The sequence below is a fragment of the Macaca mulatta genome, chromosome 2 (genome assembly GCF_049350105.2).
Source record: "Macaca mulatta isolate MMU2019108-1 chromosome 2, T2T-MMU8v2.0, whole genome shotgun sequence".
Classification (NCBI taxonomy): Eukaryota; Metazoa; Chordata; class Mammalia; order Primates; family Cercopithecidae; genus Macaca; species Macaca mulatta.
This window is the reverse complement of record NC_133407.1, coordinates 119,575,136-119,599,194: the sequence shown is the minus strand read 5'-3', so window position 1 is coordinate 119,599,194 and position 24,059 is coordinate 119,575,136. Positions and strand designations below refer to the sequence as shown.

At 38.3% G+C, this 24,059-nt stretch overlaps 1 protein-coding gene across 1 annotated transcript in view; it reads left to right on the top strand.

The window, feature by feature from the left end:
- ERC2 (ELKS/RAB6-interacting/CAST family member 2) overlaps positions 1 to 24,059 on the top strand; it is a 975,448-nt gene that overhangs the window by 444,420 nt on the left and 506,969 nt on the right. Inside the window, exon 8 of the mRNA XM_077993178.1 lies at positions 18,756 to 18,893. Within this exon, the coding sequence (XP_077849304.1) occupies positions 18,756 to 18,893 (138 nt within the window). The remainder of the gene's footprint in view (positions 1 to 18,755; positions 18,894 to 24,059) is intronic.

Here is a 24,059-nt window from a genome sequence, read left to right as displayed (position 1 = left end):
TTTTATTGTTTTTTTCCTGCCTAATTGTGGCAAGGTACTATAGTGAAAAGAAGGCGCCAGGTACTGTATTGAAAAGAAGTGGCAAAAGTGGGCATCCTTGTCTTGTTCCTGATCTTAGAGGAAAAGTTTTCATTTTCTCTCCATTGAGTATTAAGTTAGCTGTGGGCTTTTCATGTATAACCTTTATTATGTTGAGGCACATTCATTTTATACCCAATTTATTGAGAGTCTTTATCATGAAAGGATAAATTTTGTCAAGTGCTTTTTCTGCATCTATTGGGATGATCCTGTGATTTTTATCTTTCATTTTATTAATGTGGCATAGCCCATTATTGATTTGCATATGTTGAAAATTTCTTCATTCCAGGAATAAATTCCACTAGATCATGGAGTATGACTCTTTTGATATGTTGTTGAGTTCTGTTTGCTAGTCTTTTGTTGAGGATTTTTGCACCTAGATTCATCAGGGAAATTGGACTGTAATTTCTTTTTCTTGTAGTATTCTTGTTGGCTTTGGTATCAGGGTAATGCTGGCCTTGTAAATGAGATTGTAAGTGTTCTGTGTTCATTTGTTCATGCTGCTATAACAACATACCTGAGAATGGGTAATTTGTAAAGAACAGAAATTTATTTGTCAAATTTCTGGAGGCTGGGAAGTCCAATTCAAAGTGCCTGCCTCTGCTGAGCACTGCTCTCTTCTTCCATTATGGCACCTTGAATGCTGTATCTTCCAGAGAGGAGGAAGGCTGTGTCCTCACAAGGCCAAAGTCTCAAAGGCATAAAGGACCAAATTCCCTCTGTCAAGCCCTTTTATAATGGCATTAATCCATTCATAAGGGCAGAACCTTCATGACTTAAACATATCTCAAAATGTCCCACCTCCCAGTACTCTTGCACTGTGGATTAATTCTCCAACACATGAATATTGAGGGATGCATTCAGACCATAGCATGTTCCCTCCTCTTCAATTTTTTGGAGGAGTTTAAGAAGGATTGGCATTAATTCTTTAAACGTTTGGTAGAATTCACCTTTGAAGCAATTGGATTCTGGGCTTTTCTTTGTGGGGAAGTTTTTGATTACTGATTTAATTTCCTTACCCAGTGGTCTTTTTAGATTTTCCATTTCTTTATATTTTAGTCTTGGTACGTTATATGTTTCTAAAAATTTATCCATTTCTTTTAGGTAATCTAACTTTTTGGCTTATAATGGCTCATGGTAATAATCTCTTATAATCCTTTGTATTTCTGTGGTGTCAGTTGTCATGTCTCATCTTTCATTTATACTTTTATTTATTTGAGGCTTCTCTCATTTTTTATTAGTCTTGCTAAAGGTCTGTCAGTTTTGTTCATCTTTTCAAAAAACAAACTCTTACCCCAGCTTCCGAGCACAGCATGGTGGTCAAGGTGCAGACAACTAAGCAAGGGAATCCTCATGAGTTAAGAAACATATTTCTACAGTATGCCAGTACTGAGGTTGATGGAGAGCGTTACATGACTCCGGAAGACTTTGTTCAGCGCTATCTTGGACTGTATAATGATCCAAATAGTAACCCAAAGATTGTGCAGCTCTTGGCAGGAGTAGCTGATCAAACCAAGGATGGGTTGATTTCCTATCAAGAGTTTTTGGCATTTGAATCTGTTTTATGTGCTCCAGATTCCATGTTCATAGTGGCTTTCCAGTTGTTTGCTCATGGATAGGAAGAATCAATATTGTGAAAATGGCCATATTGCCCAAGGTAATTTATAGATTTAATGCCATCCCCATGAAGCTACCAATGACTTTCTTCACAGAATTGGAAAAAACTGCTTTAAAGTTCATATGGAACCAAAAAAGATCCCGCATTGCCAAGACAATCCTAAGCCAAAAGAACAAAGCTGGAGGCATCACGCTACCTGACTTCAAACTACACTACAAGGCTACAGTAACCAAGACAGCATGGTACTGGTACCAAAACAGAGATAGAGACCAATGGAACAGAACAGAGCCCTCAGAAATAATACCACACATCTATAGCCATCTGATCTTTGACAAACCTGATAAAAACAAGAAATGGGGAAAGGATTCCCTATTTAATAAATGGTGCTGGGAAAATTGGCTAGCCGTCAGTAGAAAGCTGAACTTACTCCTTATATGAAAATTAATTCAAGATGGATTAGAGACTTAAATGTTAGACCTAAAACCATAAAAACCCTAGAAGAAAACCTAGGGAATACCTTTTAGGACATAGGCATGGGCAAGGACTTCATGTCTAAAACACCAAAAGTGATGGCAACAAAAGCCAAAATTGACAAATGGGATCTCATTAAACTAAAGAGCTTCTGCACAGCAAAAGAAACTACCATCAGAGTGAACATGCAATCTACAGAATGGGAGAAAATGTTTGCAGTCTACTCATCTGACAAAGGGCTAATATCCAGAACCTATAAAGAACTCAATCAAATTTACAAGAAAAAAAATAAACAACCCCATCAAAAAGTGGGCAAAGGATATGAATAGACACTTCTCAAAAGAAGACATTCATACAGCCAACAGACACATGAAAAAATGCTCATCATCACTCACCATCAGAGAAATGCAAATCAAAACCACAATGAGATACCATCTCACACCAGTTAGCTAATGGCAATCATTAAAAAATCAGGAAACAACAGGTGCTAGAGAGGATGTGGAGAAATAGGAACACTTTTACACTGTTGGTGGGACTGTAAACTAGTTCAACCATTGTGGAAAACAGTGTGGCGATTCCTCAAGGATCTAGAACTAGAAATACCATTTGACCCAGCCATCCCATTACTGGGATATACCCAAAGGATTATAAGTCACGCTGCTATAAAGACACATGCACACATATGTTTATTGAGGCACTATTCACAATAGCAAAGACTTGGAATCAACCCAAATGTCCATCAGTGACAGACTGGATTAAGAAAATGTGGCACACATACACCATGGAATAATATGCAGCCATAAAAAGGATGAGTTTGTGTCCTTTGTAGCGACATGGATGCAGCTGGAAACCATCATTCTCAGCAAAGTATCGCAAGAACAGAAAACCAAATACCGCATGTTCTCACTCATAGGTGGGAATTGAACAATGAGATCAGTTGGACACAGGAAGGGGAGCATCACACACTGGGTCCTATTGTGGGGAGGAGGTAGAGGGGAGGGATAGCATTAGGAGATATACCTAATGTAAATGTTGAGTTAATGGGTGCAGCACACCAACATGGCACATGTATACATATGTAACAAACCTGCACATTGTGCACATGTACCCCAGAAATTAAAGTATATATATATATAAAAAAAAAAACTCTGAGTTTTTTTGTTCTTTCTGTTGTTTTTCTAAACTTAATTTTATTTGTCTCTGCTTTGCTCTCTATTATTTCCTTGCTTCTGCTAACTTTGGGGTTTGTTCATTCTTACTTTTTTAGTTACTTGAGGTATGAGGTTAAGTTGTTTATTTGGTATCTTTCTTTTTCCTTAATATAGGTGTTTCTTGTTATAAACTTACCTTTTAAAACTGATTTTGCTGCGTCCCCTACATTTTTGTATGCTATGTTTCCGTTTTTATTTGTTTCAATATATTTTTAAATTTCCCTTTTGATTTCCTTCTTGACCAATTGGTTGTTCAGGAGTGTGTTGTTTAACTTCCACATATTTGTGAATTTTTCCAGTTTTCCTCAATTATTGATTTCTAATTTCATACTATTGTGGTTGGAAAAGATACTCGATATGATTTCAGTCTTCTTAAATTTTCAACATTGTTTGGCGGCCCAAGATATAGTCTATCCTAGAGAATGTTTCATGTGCACTTATGAAGTGTGTGTATTCTACTTCTTTTGAATGGAATGTTTTGTATATGTCTGTTAGGCCCACTTTTATTCAAATCTACTGTTTCTTGATTGTTTTCCTGTCTAGATGACCTATTCATTGTTAAAAATGAGTACTGAAGTCCCCTACTATTATTGTATTGCTGTCTGTTTCTTCCTTCAGTTTTGGTTATATTTCCTTAATATATTTAAGTGTTCTGATGATGGGTGTGTGTGTGTGTGTGTGTGTGTGTATGTGTGTGTGTGTATGGTTATTTTACCTTCTTGATGAAATTTGTTATTATGTAATGACCTTGTCTCTTATGACAGCGTTTGACTTAAAGTCTGTTTTGTCTGATATGAGTAATAGCCACTCCTATTCTTTTTTACTTCCAATTTGCATAGAATATCTTTTTCTGTTCATTCATTTTTATCCTATATGTGTCCTTTAAGCTAAAGTGAGTCTTCTATAATCAGCATATAGTTGAATCTTGTTTTTAAAATCAATTTAGACATTCTGTGTCTTTTGATTGTATAATTTATTTACATTTAAAGTTAATGGATTAAATTATCCTGATTATCTGAATTATTTATAGGTAAGGACTTACTACTGCTAGTCTGTAGGTGGAAGCTGAGGTGGGAAGGACACTTGAGCCTAGGAGGTCAAGACTACAGTGAATCATGATCATGCCACTGCATTCCAGCCTGGGTGGCAGAGGAAGACCCTGTCTTTAAAAAGAAAAAAGAAAAAAAAAAAGAAATCTTGTAGGCTGAGAGAGTAGGGTGATTATATGATTCAAATTTCTGAAAGAAAAAAGAAACCTGCAAACCAAGAATACTACACTTGGCAAAGCTGTCCTTCAGAAATTAAGGAGAGATAAAACTTTCCTAGACAAATAAAATCTATGGAAGTTCATCACCACTAGACATGCCTTACAAGAAATGCTAGTGGTAGTTCTTTAAGTTAAAATGAAAGAAGCTCATCACCACTAGACATGCCTTACAAGCAATGCTACTGGGAATTCTTCATGTTGAAATGAAAGGATGCTAACCAAAACATGAAAATATGTGAAAGTATAAGATTCACTGTAAAGATAAGACTTTGATCACGTATTTGGTACTCTAAAACTGTAATAGTGGAGTATAAATCACTTTTCACTCTACAAAAGTATTAAAAATAACTATAGCTACAATAATTTGTTAATTGGGACCACAGGCATGCACCACCACACCCTGCTAATTTTTCTCTTTTTCTTTTTTGTAGAGATGGTGTCTCACTCTGTTGCCCAGGCTGGTCTTGAACCCCTGGGCTGACATGATGCTCTTGTATTGGCCTCCCAAAGTGCTGGGATTACAGGCATGAGCTACTCTGCCTAGCCTTTCTTTTTACTTTTTTTTTTCTTTCTTTATGATTATTACTTTTTAAACAGACAGGATCTCACTATGTTTCTCAGGTTGGAGTTGAATTCCTGGGCTCAAGTGATCCTACAGCCTCACTTCCCAAGTAGCTAGCTGATAGTATAGTAATGTGCCATGCCACAGTGCCTGGTTGGGGCTGCAAGGTTCCTGTTGTAAAATCTGATAGTCTTAAGGAAATTCCATTTTATATGACGTATCACTTTTCTCTTAATGCTTTTAAAATTATCTTTGTTTTTGACTTTTGAGAATTTGATCATATTGTGTCTCAGTGAAGATCTTTTTATATCTATTTGGGATTCTTTTGGCTTCGTGGATCTGAATACTCATTTCCCTCTCCAGATTTGGGTAGTTTTCTGTCATTATTTGTTTCCAATGATCTTTCTTTGAGTTTGTGGATTCTTTCTTTTGCCTGATTAAATCTGCTATTGAAGTTTGTCATAGTTCATTTGTGTTGCTATCACAGAATGCCTGAGGCTCGGGAATTTATAAAGGAAAGAAGTTTATTTGGCTTATGGTTTTGTAGGCTGTACAAGAAGCATGATGCTGGCATCAGCACGGTGAGGGCTTCAGGCTGCTTCCACTTTTTGTGGAAGGCAAATAGGAGCTGGTATGTACAGAGATCACATGGCAAAAAAGGAGACAAGAGGGAGAAGAGGGAGGTGGCAGACTCTTATTCTCATTGTCAGTTCTCATTGGAACTGATAGAGTGAGAACTCACTCATTACTACAAGGATGGCACCAAGGCATTCAGGAGGAATCCACTCCCATGACTGAAACACCTCCCATTAGGCCCCACCTCCAAGATTGAGGATCAAATTTCAACGTGAGATTTGGAGGGGTCAAACAAATCAAACGATACCAAAGCTCCCAGTGGAATTTTTCAAGTTTAGCTATGTTCTTTAGCTACAGGATGTTTTTTGTTTTTTCTTGTTTTTATGTATTTCTTCATTTTTGTGTTATTGTCTTGATTTTCTTTAGTTGTCTGTGTTTTCTTGTAGCTTACTGAGGTTTTTAAAGATGATTGCTTTGAATTGTTTACCAGTCAGTTTACAGATAGTCATTTCTTTACAGTTGGTTACTCATGCTTAATTTTGTTCATTGGGTGGTATCAAGTTTCCCTGATTATTCTTGATCTTTGTGGCCTTGAATTTTTGTCTGCACCTTTGAAGAAGTAGACTCCTTTTCTAGTCTTTACAGACTGGCTTCAGCAGGGAAAGGCCTTCACCTGTTAGCCTGTCCAGAGATTTTAGAGGGGCCATGAGATGGAGTCTGGGCAGCTTTGCTGCTAGAGTCCTTGGTCTGGCTGGCCTGGTACCTGGTTGCATGGGGCCAGCCATGGGTATGCGGAAGAGGTAGGCCTGGAGCAGCATCTACATGGGAAGGTCCAGTACTGAGTCCATGGTAGAGACCTAGAACCTGGGTTATTTAGGGTGGGACTGGATCTTATATCCATGGGGACCAGCTTGCATTGGGATCCACAGGGATGAGCCTGTTGTCTGGGTCTATGGGTGCAGACCAAAAGCTTGTATCCATGGGGGACATCCTGGAGGCTGTGCTCATCGGGGCTGACCTGGGCTGGGGCAGGCCTGGTGCCTGGGTCTATGGGTATGTGCCTGGTGTTGAGTATTCGGAGGCCAGCCTAGTGCTGATCCTCACTGGGAATTGTTAATGCTGTGCCCACAGGGGCTGGTCCGGTGATAGAGTGGGCCTGGAATCTGACTTCTCAGGGGCCAGCCTGGAGCCAGGATTCACTGGAGGAGGCCTGGTGCTAGGATCCATGGCAAAGTCAGGTGCTCATTTTACTCTCTTTTCGCCATGTATCTCTCTCCCCATGCTGCACTGCCTGGGATTCAGGAAGGGCTGATTGAATAATGTGAAACTGTTCTTCTTACTCTCTTCACTGAGTCTTTTCTTATATTTGTGCTGCATTCAGGGAGTATAATTACTTACCCATAGATTAATTCGCATCCATAAAGGTTATTCATGCATAGACAGTTGTTCAAATTGATGTTTCTGTCAGAGGATTAGCACTGGGAATTCCTATTCTGCCGTCTTACTGACATCACTCTTTGTTCTAACATTAATTTTTAAAATGCAAGAATGGCTATATTAATATCAGATAAAGTAGACTTCGGAGCAGAAAAAATTACTATGGACAATCAGTGACATTACATTATATCATAATAAAACAAAGTAATTCACCAAGAAGATATAGCAATCCTAAATGTATATGCAACAGAGCTTCCAAATATGTGAAAGAAAAACAATTAGAGTTGAAAGGTAAAATAAACAAATTCACAATTATAGTTTGGGACTTCAACATACCACTATCAGCAATTGAACTAAATAAAGAAACTAAATATAGGAAACTAAATGTAGAAAAGTAGAAAAATATGGAAAGAACCTATCAATTCTATCAACTAATTGCTATTTATAGAATATCCCTAACAGCTGCTGAAATGCATTATTTGCAAGTACATATATAATATTCACCAAGATAAACCATATCCTCCATTGCAAAACACACCTCACCAAATTTGAACAAACTGGATTTATGTAAGGTATGTTCTACGACCGTAATGTAATAAAACTAGAAATCGATAACAGAAAGACAAGGGAATCTATAAACACTTGAAAATTATACATCACACTGCGAAGTAACCCATAGTTGAGAGATGAAGTTTCAAAGGAAAAACATATATAAAGCTGAATGAAAAGAAAAACACAAAATATCAAAATGTGTGGGATGCAGCTAGAGCAGTGCTGAGAAGAAAATGTAAGCATTAGATGCTTATATGAAAAAAGAAGAAAGCTCTTGAATACTCCAAGTTCCTACCTCAATAACCCAGAAGAACAAAATAAACTGAAACTAAGTAGAGGGAAGGAAATAATAAAAATGGAGCAAAAATTAATCAAATCAAAAATATAGAAACAACAGAGAAAATCAATAACATTGAAAACTCCTTCTTTGAAAACATAAATAAAATTGATAAATCTGCAGAAACCCTGATAAAAATAAAAGAAAGAAGATGTATATCACCAATGTCAGAAATGAAACAGAAGCTCTCATTACAGTTCCCGTGGCTATTAAAAATCTAATAGAAGAATACTATAGATAACTTTATGCTCATAAATATGACAGTTTAATAGAAATGGACCAATTTCTAAAAAACCACAAAGTATCCAAATGTAACCAACATGAAATAGATAACCAAATAGTCTTAAAACCATGAAACACATTGAAGGCGTGGTTAAAAAGCTCCTGAAAAAGAAATTTCTAAGCCCTGATGGCTTCACTGGAGAATTTTACCAAAATGTTAAAGAATTAATCCTAATTTTACTCAATTTTTCCCAGATAGGAGATGAGAGGGAATACTTTCCTACTAATTTTTGATGGCAGTAACTCTTTGATTCCCAAACCTGAAAAAGACAGTATCAAATTAAAAAACAAAAAGAATAAAGCCAAAAAAACCCCTCAACAACCCTATAGATTACTGTCTCTCATGAATTTAGATATAAAAATCTCCAACAAAATATTACATAAATCAAATTCAAAAGTGTATAAAAAGAATAATATGCCATGACCAAGTGAAATTTATTCCTGGTGTGCAAGGCTGATTTAGCACACCAAAACCAATTATTATAATCCACTGTATAAACAGGATAAAGATGAAAAAAACATGTTAACTAACACGGAGAAGGCACTTTACACAATTCAATACCCATTCATAAAAAAAACTCTTAGTAAGTTAGGAGCAGAGGAGAGCTACCTCAGTTTGATAAAGCACATTTTCAAAAAACCTATAGCGAACATCTGTTTTTCACCATTAAGACTGAATGTATTCCCTGTAAATTCAGGATAAAAACAAAGATGTCTATTCTCACTATTGCTGTGCAACATAGTACTCCAAAGCCCTAGCCACTGCAAAAAGGAAAGAAAAAAGTGCCATCCTTTTTTGCAGATGACATTGTTGTCCACACAGAAAATCCAAAGGAATCTTTAAAAAGCGAAAAAAAATGAAACAAAACAACCCACCTCACTCCCAGAACTAGTAAGTGACTTCAGTAAGGTCTCAGGATGCATGACCAACACACACAGTTTAATTACATATCTATATACTAACAACAGAATATGTGGAAGCTATTGATAAAATTAAAAACATAAGACTGTTTACAATTATCCAAAGAAAATAAAATATGTAGATGCAAACTTAGGAAAACATGCAGGATCTGTATAAAATGAAAGAATATCTGTATAAAAGAATCTGTGTAAAAGAAACTTATAAAATGTTAATGAGCACAACTAAAGAAGACCTAAACAAATTGAGATATGTATTGTATTAATGAATTGGAGGACTCAACATAGTAAAGATGTCAATTCTGTTCAAATAGCGCTATATAGATTTAATGAGATTCCTATCACAATCCCACCAAAAGTTTTTGATGACATAGACAAACTTTTTATAAATTTCTTATGAAAAGGCCTAACCCCCCAAATAACTAAAACAATCTTGGGGAAAAAAGAATAAGATTAAAAGATTCACTCTACTAATATTAAACCTTACTATATAGTTACTGTAATCAAGACAGTATGATATTGTTGAAGGGTAGAGATATAGATTAATGGGACAGAATAGGACCCAGAAATATAGCCACACAAATAAGCCTAAGTGATTTTTTTTACAAAAGTGCAGAAGCATTCCAGTGGAAGAAGGATAGCCTTTTAAACAAATGATGCTGGATCGGTTGGATATCTACAGGCAACACATTGAACATTGACCTAAATTTCACACCTTATGCAAAAAATTACTAAAAGTAGATAATGGACTTAAATATAAAACATGAAAGTATAAATTTGTTAGAAAAACTATAGGAGAAAATCTTCATGATTTAAGACTAGGCAACAAACCTTGAAAGTGACATCAGAAGTATGATCCAGGCTGGGCGCAGTGGCTCATGCCTGTAATCCCAGCACTTTGGGAGGCCGAGGTGGGAGGATCATGAGGTCAGGAGATCAAGACCATCCTGGCTAACACGGTGAAACCCCATCTCTACTAAAAATACAAAAAATTAGCCGGGCGTGGTGACGGGAGCCTGTGGTCCCAGCTACTCGGGACGCTGAGGCAGGAAAGTGGCGTGAACCAGGGAGGCAGAGCTGGCAGTGAGCCAAGATCGTGCCACTGCACTCTAGCCTGTGTGACAGAGTGAGACTCCGTCTCAAAAAAAAAAAAAAAAGCAAAAAAAAAAAAGAGAAAGACTAATAAATTGGATCTTTTGTTCTGTGAAAGGCCTGTTAAGAAAATGAAAAGACAAGACTTGGAGGAAATAATTGCAAACCGTGTATCTGACAAAGGACTAATACCTAGAGTATATAAAGAAGTCACAACAGTGAATAGTAAGACAAAAACGTTAGGAAATGGGCAAAAGACTTGAGGACATTTTACCGAAGGAGACTTATAGATGGCAAATAAGCACATGAAAATATGTTAAAAATTATTAGCCGTTAGGGAAATGCAAAGTCAAACTACATTGATATATCACTACACACCTAAAAGAATTGTCAAACTAAAAAATACTGACAACACCAAAAGTCTGTGGGGATGTAGAGAGGCCAGATCATTCACATTCACACACTGTTGATGGGAATGTAAAATGGTAAAGCCACTCTGGAAAACAGTGCAGTAGTATCTTATATATAATAGAAATTACAACTTCCATTTAACCCAGCAGTTGCACTCTGGTAACATTTATCCCAGAAAAGTGAAAACTTATGTCACTGAAAAAAGAAAACCCATACTTGAATGTTCATAGTAGTTTATTTGTAACCGCTCAAACTAAAGACACTGAAATGTCCTTCAGCAGGTAAGTGCTTAAGCAAGCTGGGATAGCCATGCCATGGAATACCTACTTAGCATAAAAAGGAAGAAGTTATTGATAACTATAACAACTTTGATGGATCTTCAGAGAATTATGCTGAGTGAAAAAAGCCAATCCCATAGGTTACATACTGTGTGACTATTTATCTAACGTTTGTGAAATGACCAAACTAAAGAAATGTAGAAGAGATTAATGGTTACCAGGGGTTAAGGATGGGACAGAGGCAGGAGGGATTTGTGTGCAGCTATAAAAGGGCAATGCAAGAGATTTTTGTGGTGTGGGTCTTGTTCTGTATCTTGACTTTGGTGGTGGTCACATAAATCTACACTTGTGGTACCATTGCATAGAACTAAATACAGATAAACGCAAACACACAAATGCACATGAGTGCATATAAAAACTCATGATATATGAATAAGGCCATTGGGTTGTATCAATGTCAATTCCCTGGTTATAGTATTTTACTATAATTATTCTAGATGTTACCATGAGCAGAAACTAGGTAGAGTAAAAGGGTTCTCTTTGTATTATTTCTTATAACTGCATGCAAATGTCAATTATCTCAAAATAAAATGTCAAAAAGATTTTAGTACAGTGCCTGGCTTGTAGGAATCACTTAATAAATAATGGCTGTCATCTTCATCATTCTCATCCTCCTCCTCCTCATCATCACGACATTGTTATACTAGCTGAAAGTTGTGAGGCTGCTTTTTGACTGGAGACAGCTATATGTTGCCTTCTAAATAGTCATCTCATTAAACAGGTTTCCTGAATAGACCCTAATGCAGGGAACCTATGCTGCTTAAGAATGGAGATAGGTCCAAGAAATGGAGGAAGGTGGCCGGTTGCAGTGGCTCATGCCTGTAATCCCAGCACTTTGGGAGGCCGAGGCAGGCAGATCGCTTGAAGTCAGGAGTTTGAGACCAGCCTGGCCAGTATGGTGAAACCCCGTCTCTACTAAAAATACAAAAATTCGCTGGGCATGGTGGTGCATGCCTGTAGTCCCAGTTACTTGGGAGGCTGAAGCAGGAGAATGGCTTGATCCTGGGAGGCGGAGGTTGCAGTGAGCTGAGATCATGCCACTGCACTCCAGCCTGGGCAACAGAGTGAGACTCCATCTCAAAAAAAAAAAAAAAAGAAAAAAGAAATGGAGGAAGGAGGTCTGCTGCATACAATACTAACTTTTTTATAAGCTGAAAGTTCGTTTTCAAATTTTTATTCTATTTTTTGACCATATTAAAATGTTATACATCCTATTAGAGTGGAGAATTCCTCTATTTTGAATAAATTCCACTCACAGAATCCTCTGTTTAAGAGATCTAAAAGACCAACATGTTTTTATTTCAAACAAAAAATATGGGTATAAGCAGAATTCTAGGATGGTTCCCATATTATGTGCCTATTGGTGTTATGTCTATGCTTAGGTTACATTTTATGCAAAAGAGAATTTGCAGATGTAATTAAGGTCACTAGTCTATTGACCTTAAGTTGATCAAAAGGGAGATTATCTCTGTTGGCCCTACCTAATCACATGAGCACAGTAAATCTAGGGCTAGAGGTCAGAGACAGGGAAGTCAGAGATGTTCCAAGCAGGAGGGTGATTTTATATGTGAGAAATGCTTGGTTGCTGGTTTTAAAGAGGGACGGAAGTACCATGTGGCAAGGGCCTTTCTGTAACCTCCGGAAGCTGACAGTAGCCTTGGCCAGCAGCCAGCAAGGAGCTGAATAATACCAACAACCTGAATGAGCTTGAAAGAGGACGCCAGGTTCAAGAGGGAACTTAGCCAAACTGGAGAAGTGTCTGAGTCAAACCTTAACCTTGTAGGCCTGTAGGAACTTGAGAGAAAGAAAGTCCAGAGCAATTGTTCTAGGATGGTGCAGTTTGCTGGCTCGGGAGCTAACACCAGAGCTCTCCCTAGGTGCTGTGGATATGGGTCTTATTTTTTGGCCATCCAGACTCTGAGCTTTGTTCTGATTTTATGAAGAACATCTCACTATGGAAGATGAAATTGCCAACACTTGGTTTCTAAGCCTCCCTTGCAGTTGGGCTGTATGCCTTATCTTGGCTTTCCTCATTAGATGTACCTGCCCCAGTGTCTTTGGAATGTTGGGATAGTGAAGGACCCTCTCTCTGCTGCAGGGACTGCAAAGTCAAGGTCATGGGGCAGCATGACCGCAGGGCTAGTGGTGGTGTCCAGGGGTCAGTTGAAGCCACTCTTGTTAGGGTTCCTTCCTTTCTCACTTCTTTCATTTATTCAGTAAGTTAATATGTAGTATTGCCAACACAGTTGGGTGCTGCGGCCAAAGATAGAACAAGTGGGACAGAGCTCACTGTACTGTAAGCCTCAATGTCTGGTTTTCAACAGTTGGAGCAACAATGTTTGCACTAGACCACTTGCATCAAAACTTTGGGCATAATTCTACTTTCCCTGACCTTGGTTTTCTAGCTTTTCTGGCAGTTTTGTGAATTTCCCCATTTTTCTGCTTAAATCAGACTGAGCTGTTTCTGTTGCTTTAGCTAATAATATTAACTGATACTCTAGGTGTGGATAACACAAAATCCAGAGACAAGTCTTAGAAGATAAATATTATTAGTGAATGGATTTTGGAATTTTATAATGAAAACAACCAGAAAGATACATTTGGGTAATATTTGAAACTATAACAATGACTAAGTATGTTTTAGGTCCTGTTTTAAGCTATGTATAGACTTTCTCCATCACTTTTTATTACTTCTTTGTAGAATCCCAGAGCTGAAGGGACTCAGCCATCACCTACTCTGGCCTCTTCCTTTTACACAAGCCACTTTCTTTAGGATTCCTTCCTTCCTTCTTTCTTTCATTGGTGTTGTCAACAATTGGGTGCTGCAGCCGGAGATACAACAGTGAGTAGAACAGAGCTCTTGTCTTCACTGAGCTCACAGCCAAGTTGCGGAAATAGATAAGTAAGGAAGCAATTTTAATACTATATGAAAAATGCATATTAGGGGACTTAACCTGGGTTGGGGGGCATTAGAGAAGGAGTCCTGAAGGAGGCAAGGAGTGTGCTGATATCTAAAGGTTTGAGTAGAGCTTGAATAGATGAAAAGTTGGAGTACAAAGAGGGCTCCAGGAAGAAGAAATAGATACACAAAGATAGGGAAGATATAAGGAGATCCTCGTGCTAGGGAATAGCACTAGTGATTTGTCAGGGCCAGGACTTGAACTGAGGGATGGTAGAAGATCACACAGACCATCCCTTGGAGGGCATCATGTATGATATCAGGGAGTTTGGGCTTTATCTGGGGGGCAATGGGGAGACATTGAAGGGTTCTAAGGGAGGAAGTCATACAGTTAGATCTGCGTATTGGGAAGCTTACCCTTGGCTGCAGCATGGAGACCAAATGGAAGGAGGAGCAAATGTGGAGTCAAGGAGACTGTGGCTGTTAGTCAGAGGCCCCTTTTGTGCTGAGGACTACACTTGTGTGAAATTCACAACAAAGATCCCCTGCTGAACATTGGCCCATCTCAGGCTTGGCAAGCCCAGAGTTAAGGACCCCATTAATTCTTGGGCAGAGCTTCAGAAGTCAGCTAAAGGCCTTAGGATTAGGGTTGTCAAGTGACCTCCAGGGTCTGAGCTCTCCTACTCTCTTATCTCCTTTCCAGGGTTCTGCCCCAGAAGGTGCAGCTATTGCTTCAGCAGTAGTGGCTCCTTCTGAATCTTCCCAGCCATGACCAGAAGGCAGCTCAGGTCAAAGGCAAGGGCAGGGTTTCTCTCTCGCTCTCTTGTGCTCAGGGCCATCTCATACTTTGTTGTCTGTGTTGCTAAGGTGGTGTCCATTTCTGCAGTATGAAATTTCTCAAAAAACCCCTTCGCTTTCCACCCCCAAAGCTTCCCATCCTAACCCTTGTTTTCAATTTGCTTATTTTCCAATTCCTGCTATTTGAACCATGCACAACCTCACCCTTTGAAGAAAAAGGTTCTCAACATTTTTCATATAAATGTCATAACAATTTGTGAACACGAGAAAAATGTGCAGTACTTTTTTAAAAGATACAGAATTTTATATTCTCTCCAGTCTTTTAAGTTTTAATTTTAAGAATTCAGTCATCTTTGGAGTATGAAAGGAATATTTTCTCCTGCAGAGTCCTTTTAAAAAGCAAAAATTTATTGTTCGAAACTCACTTAACCACTCTGATATTTTGTAGTTGGTTTTAAAATATCTTTTTATTCTGTTTACACTCAATGAAAACACACTGGCAGATACAGAAAAGCATGAAGAAGAGAAATAAAATCATTAGTCACCCCATTCCCAAATAAAACATTTTAGTAGATTCCTTATATATATTTTTGTTCTATGCAATAATTTTTCTTTTTACAAAATTAATGCCATACTCTTTTACATTCTGCTTTTTAAAGATTCTACTATTTTCATTTAGTTAGCAATGCTATGCAAACAGGATTTTAAATACTTGCATAATAGGCCATGGTTTAACTATACCAATATCTCATTACTGGGTATACACCCAGGGGAATATAAAGCATTCTACCATAAAGACACATGTATGTGAATGTTCATTGCAGCACTGTTCACAATAGCAAAAGCTTGGAATCAGCCTAAATGCCCATTAATGACAGAATGGATAAAGAAAATGTGGTACATATATGCCATGAAATATTATGCAGCCATAAAAAAAAATGAGATCATGTCTTGTGCGGGAACATGGATGGAGCTGGAGGCTATTATCCTTATCAAACTCACACAGGAACAGAAAACCAAATACCACATGTTCTCACTCATAAGCGGGAGCTAAATGATAAGAACTTATGAACACAAAGAAGGAAACAACAGACACTGGGGTCCACTTGATGGTGGAGAGTGGGAGGAGGGAGAGGAGCAGAAAAGATAACTATTGGGTACTGGGCTTAATGCCTGGGCGATGTAACGTTGTGTACAACAAACCCCCTTGATACGTGTTTATTTATATAACAAACCTTCACATGTACCCCCAAACCTAAAATAAAAGGAAAATATTTAGATCCCATTAAATAAATAAATAAATATATCAACAATCAGTAACTGCTGGCAACTTGGACAATTTAGTATTAAGTAGGCATTTGTGTTATTTATTAAATTATTATATACTCATGTGCACAATATTTATTTTTTTATATAAAAATATAAACCAAAAATGGCCCACAGTTTTACCCGCTGGATAACCCTGATTGACATTTACCAATAATAAAACCCACATGGTTAGAAAATTCAAGCAGAAATCTACACAAATGTACAAAGATGAAAACCAGAAACTCCCTCTTCCTTCTGCCTCCCAGACCTTACCCCCACAAAAGTTAAAATTTCTTGTGATTTTTTCCAGATATATTTATCTATTTATAGATGTTTCAAATTTTATGCAAGAGATTATATGCTACACACTGTTCTGTACCTTATTTTTTTCTCTTAAGAGTCATTCTTGGTGATCTTTGTGCAGCATTTCCTAAATTGGTGCATCCCTAGCTCAGTAAATGCATCTTTAATTCCAGCTCTGTTAGTCAGTCATGCCTGCAGTATCATTGGCTCTTTTGCTGGGTTCTTAGATGTGAGATAAAGAGATATACCACCCGCATGTCTCTGGTCTCCACCATCCCTGTTTCTCCAGCTTGTAACCCCTACCTGCATGCCAGTAGGACCCTGACCCTCAGTTTCCACCATCCCTATTTCTCCAGCTCGTAACCCCTACCTGCATTCCAGTAGGACCCTGACCCTCAGTCTCCCTAGTCTTTTTGGTTATATGAGGAGGCCCCAGGGATTGTGACGTAAGTGCACGGCCACTTTTCCTTTGGTCTCTATTTCTCATGCCCAAAGTCCTTTGAAATTGCTGCCTACTACTGCCCCAAGGCTAATGTCCTCCTCTTCTGCCCGGGGCACTGTCTCCCAGGGTGGGCCAGTGGATCTAATTAGTTTGCTCAGAACTGCTAAGGATTTGCGTACACATGTGTACACAAATGTATCCATGGGTGTATTCAAAGTAATAACATACAGTCTCTCCAAGAGTCAGTCCTCTCAGCTGCTGGCTTCTTCCACATAACCAGTATCATTCTAACATATAACCATCCATATTCTTACTCATGCGTACTTTTGTGTGAACATTTGTCTGGAAGGGAGGAAGCCTTTGTTTTGACTGGAGATGATTATGCCTTCTGAATTGCTGTGTTTTCCACGGAGTGGCAATGAATTTTCATAGTGGCAGCTGGATGGGAACACAGTACATTTTGATAAAGAAAAAGAATAATTATTTGACCTATAACCTGAGTTTCTAAGTTGTCTATCTCAAGGCAGAAGAAAAAAAAATGAATGAAGGAAAGATGGAACGAAGGATGGAAGGAGGCTGGAAGGAAGGAAGGAAAGAAGGAAAAATTCCATCTTTGTTAGGCCACAAAGCTTATGGGTTTCCATTGTAGTGGTTGAAAAAATTAGCTAAGGCCATGTCCTCCAGATTGAAGGTCAGCAGAGCCATTGTCTTTGCATCCAGAGCTATTTTTGAGGCTGCTACTGCTGCCACCTCTGTTGTCGTTGTAATCATCTCCTCCTCCTCATTACTACTGGGGTTACTATTATTATTTGGATTACCATTCCAGATACATGCTAAGGGAATCAAGTAATCAAAAAATTTGTTTGAGTGTACATTGTGAAACATACTTTTGGAATGATTTCCTGAGAAAGTTGGGTGCAGAATGCAAATATTTTGAATGGACTTATCTTAGAGTTGTACTGCTTTTTTTCCTTGTCATTTTAAAACCCTTAATACGAATAAATTGTTTGTATAGTGGGGCTTTTTTAAATCCTTAGATAAGAAATACATGGTTTGAAAGCAGAGAATAAAAACATGAATGATAATGTCCTCAATGCCCAGGAGAAAGTCCTTGCTGCTGCTCCTGGACAGGCATTATAATCGACTATTTGGCGTGTTTATTTCAGGCTGCAGATAGTGGATAAAAGTGGCTGGTTGGTTGCCAGCACATGACTTAGTTGCCAAATGGAGTGTTTAGTACTTGTTACATTTGACTTATATCACAAGTTCTTCCCATTAACAGTCTGCTGGTGATAACCTACTTGGCTTTTCATGTGGTTACTTTGAAACAGCCACTTGACAACATTTGGCATATCACAAACTTTAATACTGAAATAAAAGAGTGAGTGAATGGCTACATGGGATCTGCCATATACTGATATGGTGCTTGGTGCAGAATGGGCTCCCCAGGAAATGTCTGTTTAATCAATGAATTCATCTTGCATAATATTTCCCTGGTTCAGTGTACCAAGTTCAAGCCTATTGACATGAGACCTAAAAGGCTGGTAAAAGGGATAGAAATACAAAGAAATAATAGTGCTTACATATGTGTCAGAAGGGCTTACCTTTGTATGGAGGGAGATGCTCTGCTCCTCTGTATCACCATTAAATACAGAGAGTTGAACTATATGGAGAAATGAAGATGTCATCAAAATGGCCTTGAGTCTAACCTCAAAGCATAACCTCATAATACTGACAATTTCTATCATTTCAGGTCTTTTTATTTTCTTCTTTTTTTATTGATAGATCCACTTCAGGAATTTTGGCCCAGGATATGTAATCAAATATGCACTAAAATACTGATTTTTATTTTTAGATTGAAAACTTGCAAGAACAACTTAGGGATAAAGACAAGCAACTGACCAACCTGAAAGACAGAGTGAAGTCCTTGCAGACAGATTCCAGTAATACAGATACTGCACTGGCGACGCTAGAGGAAGCTCTGTCAGAGAAGGTGAGCATGCACTCAAAAACTGGGGAATCAGGATGTGGGGAAACAGAGTTGGGGAAAGTTAATCCAAATGCATTTAAATGTGCCTGCTTTTCTTCTTTTGCTAACACTACCTTTAGTCCCAGCTGGTCCTTGTTCTCCCCACACAAGCCCTCTTCAGTGGACTTGGCACACTACAGCCAGGGGCATTTTCTGAAATGCAAATCTGATTACATCACCCTTGGCTCTCCTTAAAAACCTTCACTAGCTTGCCATTGCTCTTATGGTGAGATAAATTGAAGTCCTCTACCTGGCCCCCAGGGTCCTGTCTCCCATCTGATCTGGCAAGCCCCCACACTGTGTGCCTGCTCCCTCCCTCATTCTTTCTTTCATTTCCAGCCTCATCCCCCATCTCTCTTTTTCCAGGTTCTCTGTGCCCTACTTATGTGGGGCTTCCAGATTTTCAAGTGTACCATACTCCTTCCTGCCTCAGACTCTTTGTAGATGCTATTCCCCAGCTGAGGATATTCCTCACTCTCTGCAAATTTAATTCCTCCTCTTCTGAGAGGTTAGCTTCATGAGAAGTTGTATTGTGCAGTAGTCAAGAATGTGGACTTTGGAGCTAGACTGCCTGGGATCAAATCCTAGGTCTGATACTTTCTACTGTGGACAAATTACTTAACCTCTCAGTTTCTTCATTTGTAAAAGGGGGTAATAATAGCAACCTCAGTGGATTATGCTGAGGAGAAAATGCAGGAAAATATGGAATGTGTTTAGAATAGGAGATGTAATGTTATCACTATTATTATTATTATTTGATCATTTCCTTAGGGACACCTCCTAGGTATCCCCGTTATGTCTCAAGAACACCATAAACTCCCCAGAGCTCATGTCACATTCTTAATTATCCATTTATCTGTTTTTAATTTCTCTTCTCTGCTAGACTCCAAACCCAAGAAACATATCCTATGTGTGTGTTATCTTTCCATTCCCTGTGCCCAGCATAACCTGCATCAGGGATGCTCACTCAGTAGTGGATACTGGTTGTGTGAGCTGCCACCATGTGACAAGTCCTCTTTTGAGCCCTGGGATGCAGCAGAGAAGAAAATAGGTGAAAATCCTGGCTCTAACAGAGTTTAGACTGTAGTGGAGGTGATGGGGAGACAGATAATAAATAAGTGACATACCTAGGATTTCAGAGGGTAATATTTTCTATAAAAGAAAAGAAGGCAGGGAGGGATACAGGGAGTGCTGGAGTAGAATGGCCAGGTAGGAGCTTGCTGAGAAGGTGACATTTAAGGAAACACTTGAAAGTGAGTGGTGAGCCAGGAGCCCTTGTGGAGGGAGAATGTCCTGGCAGAGGGAAGAGCAAGTACAAGGGTATGGGGGAGAGGAAGGGCAGCAGATTTCATAGGCCCTTGTGAGACAAGATTTTTAAAAATTGGCTTTTACTTTGAAGGGGATGGGATGCCATCCTGAGGGTTTCCTTCTGACTTACATTTAAAGGGATTAATTTGAATAAAAGAATGAATGAATAAAATCCTTTAGGCAAATAGCTCATTCTGATGTTTACTTACTTTTAAAATGATTTCTCATCCATTTCATTCTGGCTAAATGAGTTCATTCATTCTCTGGGCACCTATCGCAGGTATCAGACCCTGGAGTTGAGTTTGCATATGCTCTCTCCTCTCCTCCAACACTTCCTGAATGTAAGAGTCAGTGCAGGTACAGTTCTCTAGGAATCCTCAGGAGGGACGGCTTGTTTGTTGGTTGAACATGGACTTTGCTGGCACAGTTTTTAGGCCCATGTTATTGGCATTATTCTCAAATTTAGCTTGAAACCAAGAAAAGAAATGTTAACTTTTAAAGTGTAGGAGTAGATTTTATTATGTTCTTTTTCTTTGTCTTTCTCATCCTTTTTGATTCTGCAGCACTTTGCAGGATTTGTCCATACATGCATAGGATGTTGTGAGGGTTTTCCTCTGGGATGCCCTACTAGAGTAGTAGATTATCTCCTATATTCCCTGTTATCACAGCCTATAAACTCTGGGGTATTGAAGTAATTGGAAGGAGACCTAGGGGCCAGTCCCACCTATGCCACTAATTAACTGGGGAGCCATTAATTAACTGAGTGAGCCTGTCAAGTAATTTTCTCTCTCAGGGCCTCAAATTTCCCATATGATGAATGGGGGAATTAGATTAAATGCCCATGGGTTTCCTAAGCCAGTGTATCCTAAAGAAGGCTTCTCTTCTGTTACTACAGAATTACCAGGAAGTCTCTGTTGAAAGTCTCTATTATTAGGCCCCATCTCTACCTACCAAATCAGAACCTCATAGGGCCTGGGAATCTGCACTTTAGCAAGTTCCCCAGGTCATCATGATGTAAACTGTAGTCTGAGAACCAAGGCTCTGTGATAAAAGCCTGAAAGCTACAAAAAGATGGGTAAGCATATTTTTGGAGTTAAATTAAAAAGTTATTTAAAAAATAAAAGAAAAAAAATGAAACTACAAAAAGACCCATGAGTCTAGAGCTAGTCTTCATGGTCCTAAATGTAAAACCCAGAACTATAAAAACTCTAGAAGAAAATCTAGGCAATACCGTTCAGGACATAGGTATAGGCAAATATTTCATGATGAAAATGTCAAAAGCAATTGCAACAAAAGCAAAAATTGACAACTAGGATCTAATTAGACTCAAGAGCTTTTGCACAGCAAAAGAAACTATCATCGGAGTGAACAGATAACCTACAGAATGGGAGAAAAATTTTTGCAATCTATCCATCTGACAAAGGTCTAATATCCAGAATCTGCAAAGAACTTAAACAAGTTTACCAGAAACAAACAACCCCATTAAAAAGTGGTCAAAAGACATGAACAGAAACTTCTCAAAAGAAGATATTTATGCAGCCAACAAACATGTGAAAAAGAGCTCAACATCACTGATCATTAGAGAAATGAAAATCAAAACCACAGTGAGACACCATCTCACACCAGTCATAATAGCAATTATTAAAAAGTCAAGAAACAACAGATGCTGGCGAGGCTGGGGAGAAAAAGGAATGCTTTTACGCTGTTGGTGGGAATCTAAATTAGTTCAACCATTGCGGAAGACAATGTGGCAATTCCTCAAAGACCTAGAACAATAAAGAACATTACTGGGTATATACCCAAAGGAATATAAATCATTCTATTATAAAGATACATGTGTGTGTTATGTTCATTGCAGTACTATTCACAATAGCAAAAACATGGAACAAACCCAAATGTCCATCAATGATAGACTGAATAAAGAAAATGTGGTACATATATACCATGGAATATTATGCAGCCATGAAAAGGAATGAGATCATGTTATTTGCAGGGACATGGATGGAGCTGGAAGCCATTAAACTCAGCAAACTAATGCAGGAACAGAAAACCAAACACTGCCTGTTCTCACTTATAAGTAGGAGCTGAACAATGCGAACACATGGACACAGGAAAGGGAACAACATACACTGGGGCCTGTTGGGAGGGGTGGGAGGGAGAGAGAGTGTTAGGAAAAATAGCTAATGCATGCTGGGCTTAATAGCTAGGTTATGGGTTGATAGGTGCAGCAAACCACCATTACACACATTTACCTATGTAACAAGCCTACACGTCATGCACACCTATCCCAGAATGTAAATAAAATATAGCAAACAACTAAAATGAGGCTTTTGTAAGAAAAAAATGTAGAGTTTGACACTGAGTTACCTTATTTGACATCATATTTAGTATGTATTTCCAAATTAATTTTGCTCAAAAAATCCATGGAGGAGAAACAGTTGCTGGTTAATAAACTTATAAATCCTGTAACAATTTAAAACATTGAAAGATTATAACTTCAGGATTAAAGTATAAGAATTATAAGGTTTTACTTGAAAACTTACAAGAATATTTAATAAGATGACTTTTGGGGGAAAGATACTCTCTTTTCATCTTTTAATAATTTATTTCCAGAGCTCTCTGTAGTAGTTTTATTTGTAAAATTGGAATGAGGGGATGTTTGTTCAAAAACTATTAATGCTTATGTGTTCATTAGCAAATTTTGGGTTGTATGATATCATCCCATTTCTACCTCTTGATTTCTTTCTTAAAAATCACAGAAGTAAACATATACCATATAATTTTTCATGTCATGAATTCTTGGCAGGATTTTATTATTTTTTTCTGGACCTTATTAAGATTTGATTTATTCTAGCTTAAATCCCAAAGTAATTCCCAAATCTGAAACTACTCCCTTTATTTAAGTACTTCCTTTGAGACTGAGGGGGTGTCTGGGAAGGAATCTGAGGTCTGTGGGAGCCTGGCTCCCTTGGACTGTCTTCACTGCTTGATAGTTACATCACCTGGGCAAGCCTCTTCTCTCAGGGTCTCAGTACCTCATCTTCAAAATACACATTTTTATTAGCTGACCTCTAAGTTTCATGCTGTCCTGGAACTCCCTTGACAATGAATTATTAAGTTTGCCGATCTGCAATCTCAGGCTCATGGCATCTGAATTGGACCATAGATAAGGAGTTGAGAACTTAGATGATTAGAAGGGCCAGGGAGGGAACAAAAATGAGGGATGTGGCTTTGCTGAAGTGTAGTAGGGACTACTGGTGACTATGGTAAGCTGCAGGTCCCTGGTCTATTTCAAAACATTCAAGTTCAGATTTTTAAAAATTATGATGCTCAAGTCAAACAAAAGAGCTCTGCATACTGGCTTTGTGAGCTATTTATTTCCAAATTCTGTTTGCATCTGTTTTTTAACTTTTCATAGCAATGAAGAATAAAAGCAAACATAGAGCAATGGATGTGGAGGGAATTTTTTAAAGGTGCCAAAATCAGAATGCCTAGTGTATTTGAAAAGTACAGATAAAACCATTGAATAGGAACTGGCAAGGTTCTCTATCTTAGGACAAAGAATAGAAGATTTATTTTGAGTATTCCAGTATGCATCAAACCTTTGTGTGTATACAAATAATCTTATCATCTAGGAGGTTTCTTAAAATACAGTTTCCTGGGTCCTATTTCCTAGAGATTCTGATTCAGCTGCTCTGCTGTGGAGCCCAGGAACCTCTGATTTGTAAACATACTGAAGGGTTCTGATCCAAGTGGTCAGAAGGCTACATTTTGAGAAACACTAAGTCTATGCTCTTCCATTTTAAGATGGGAAATGGGTTC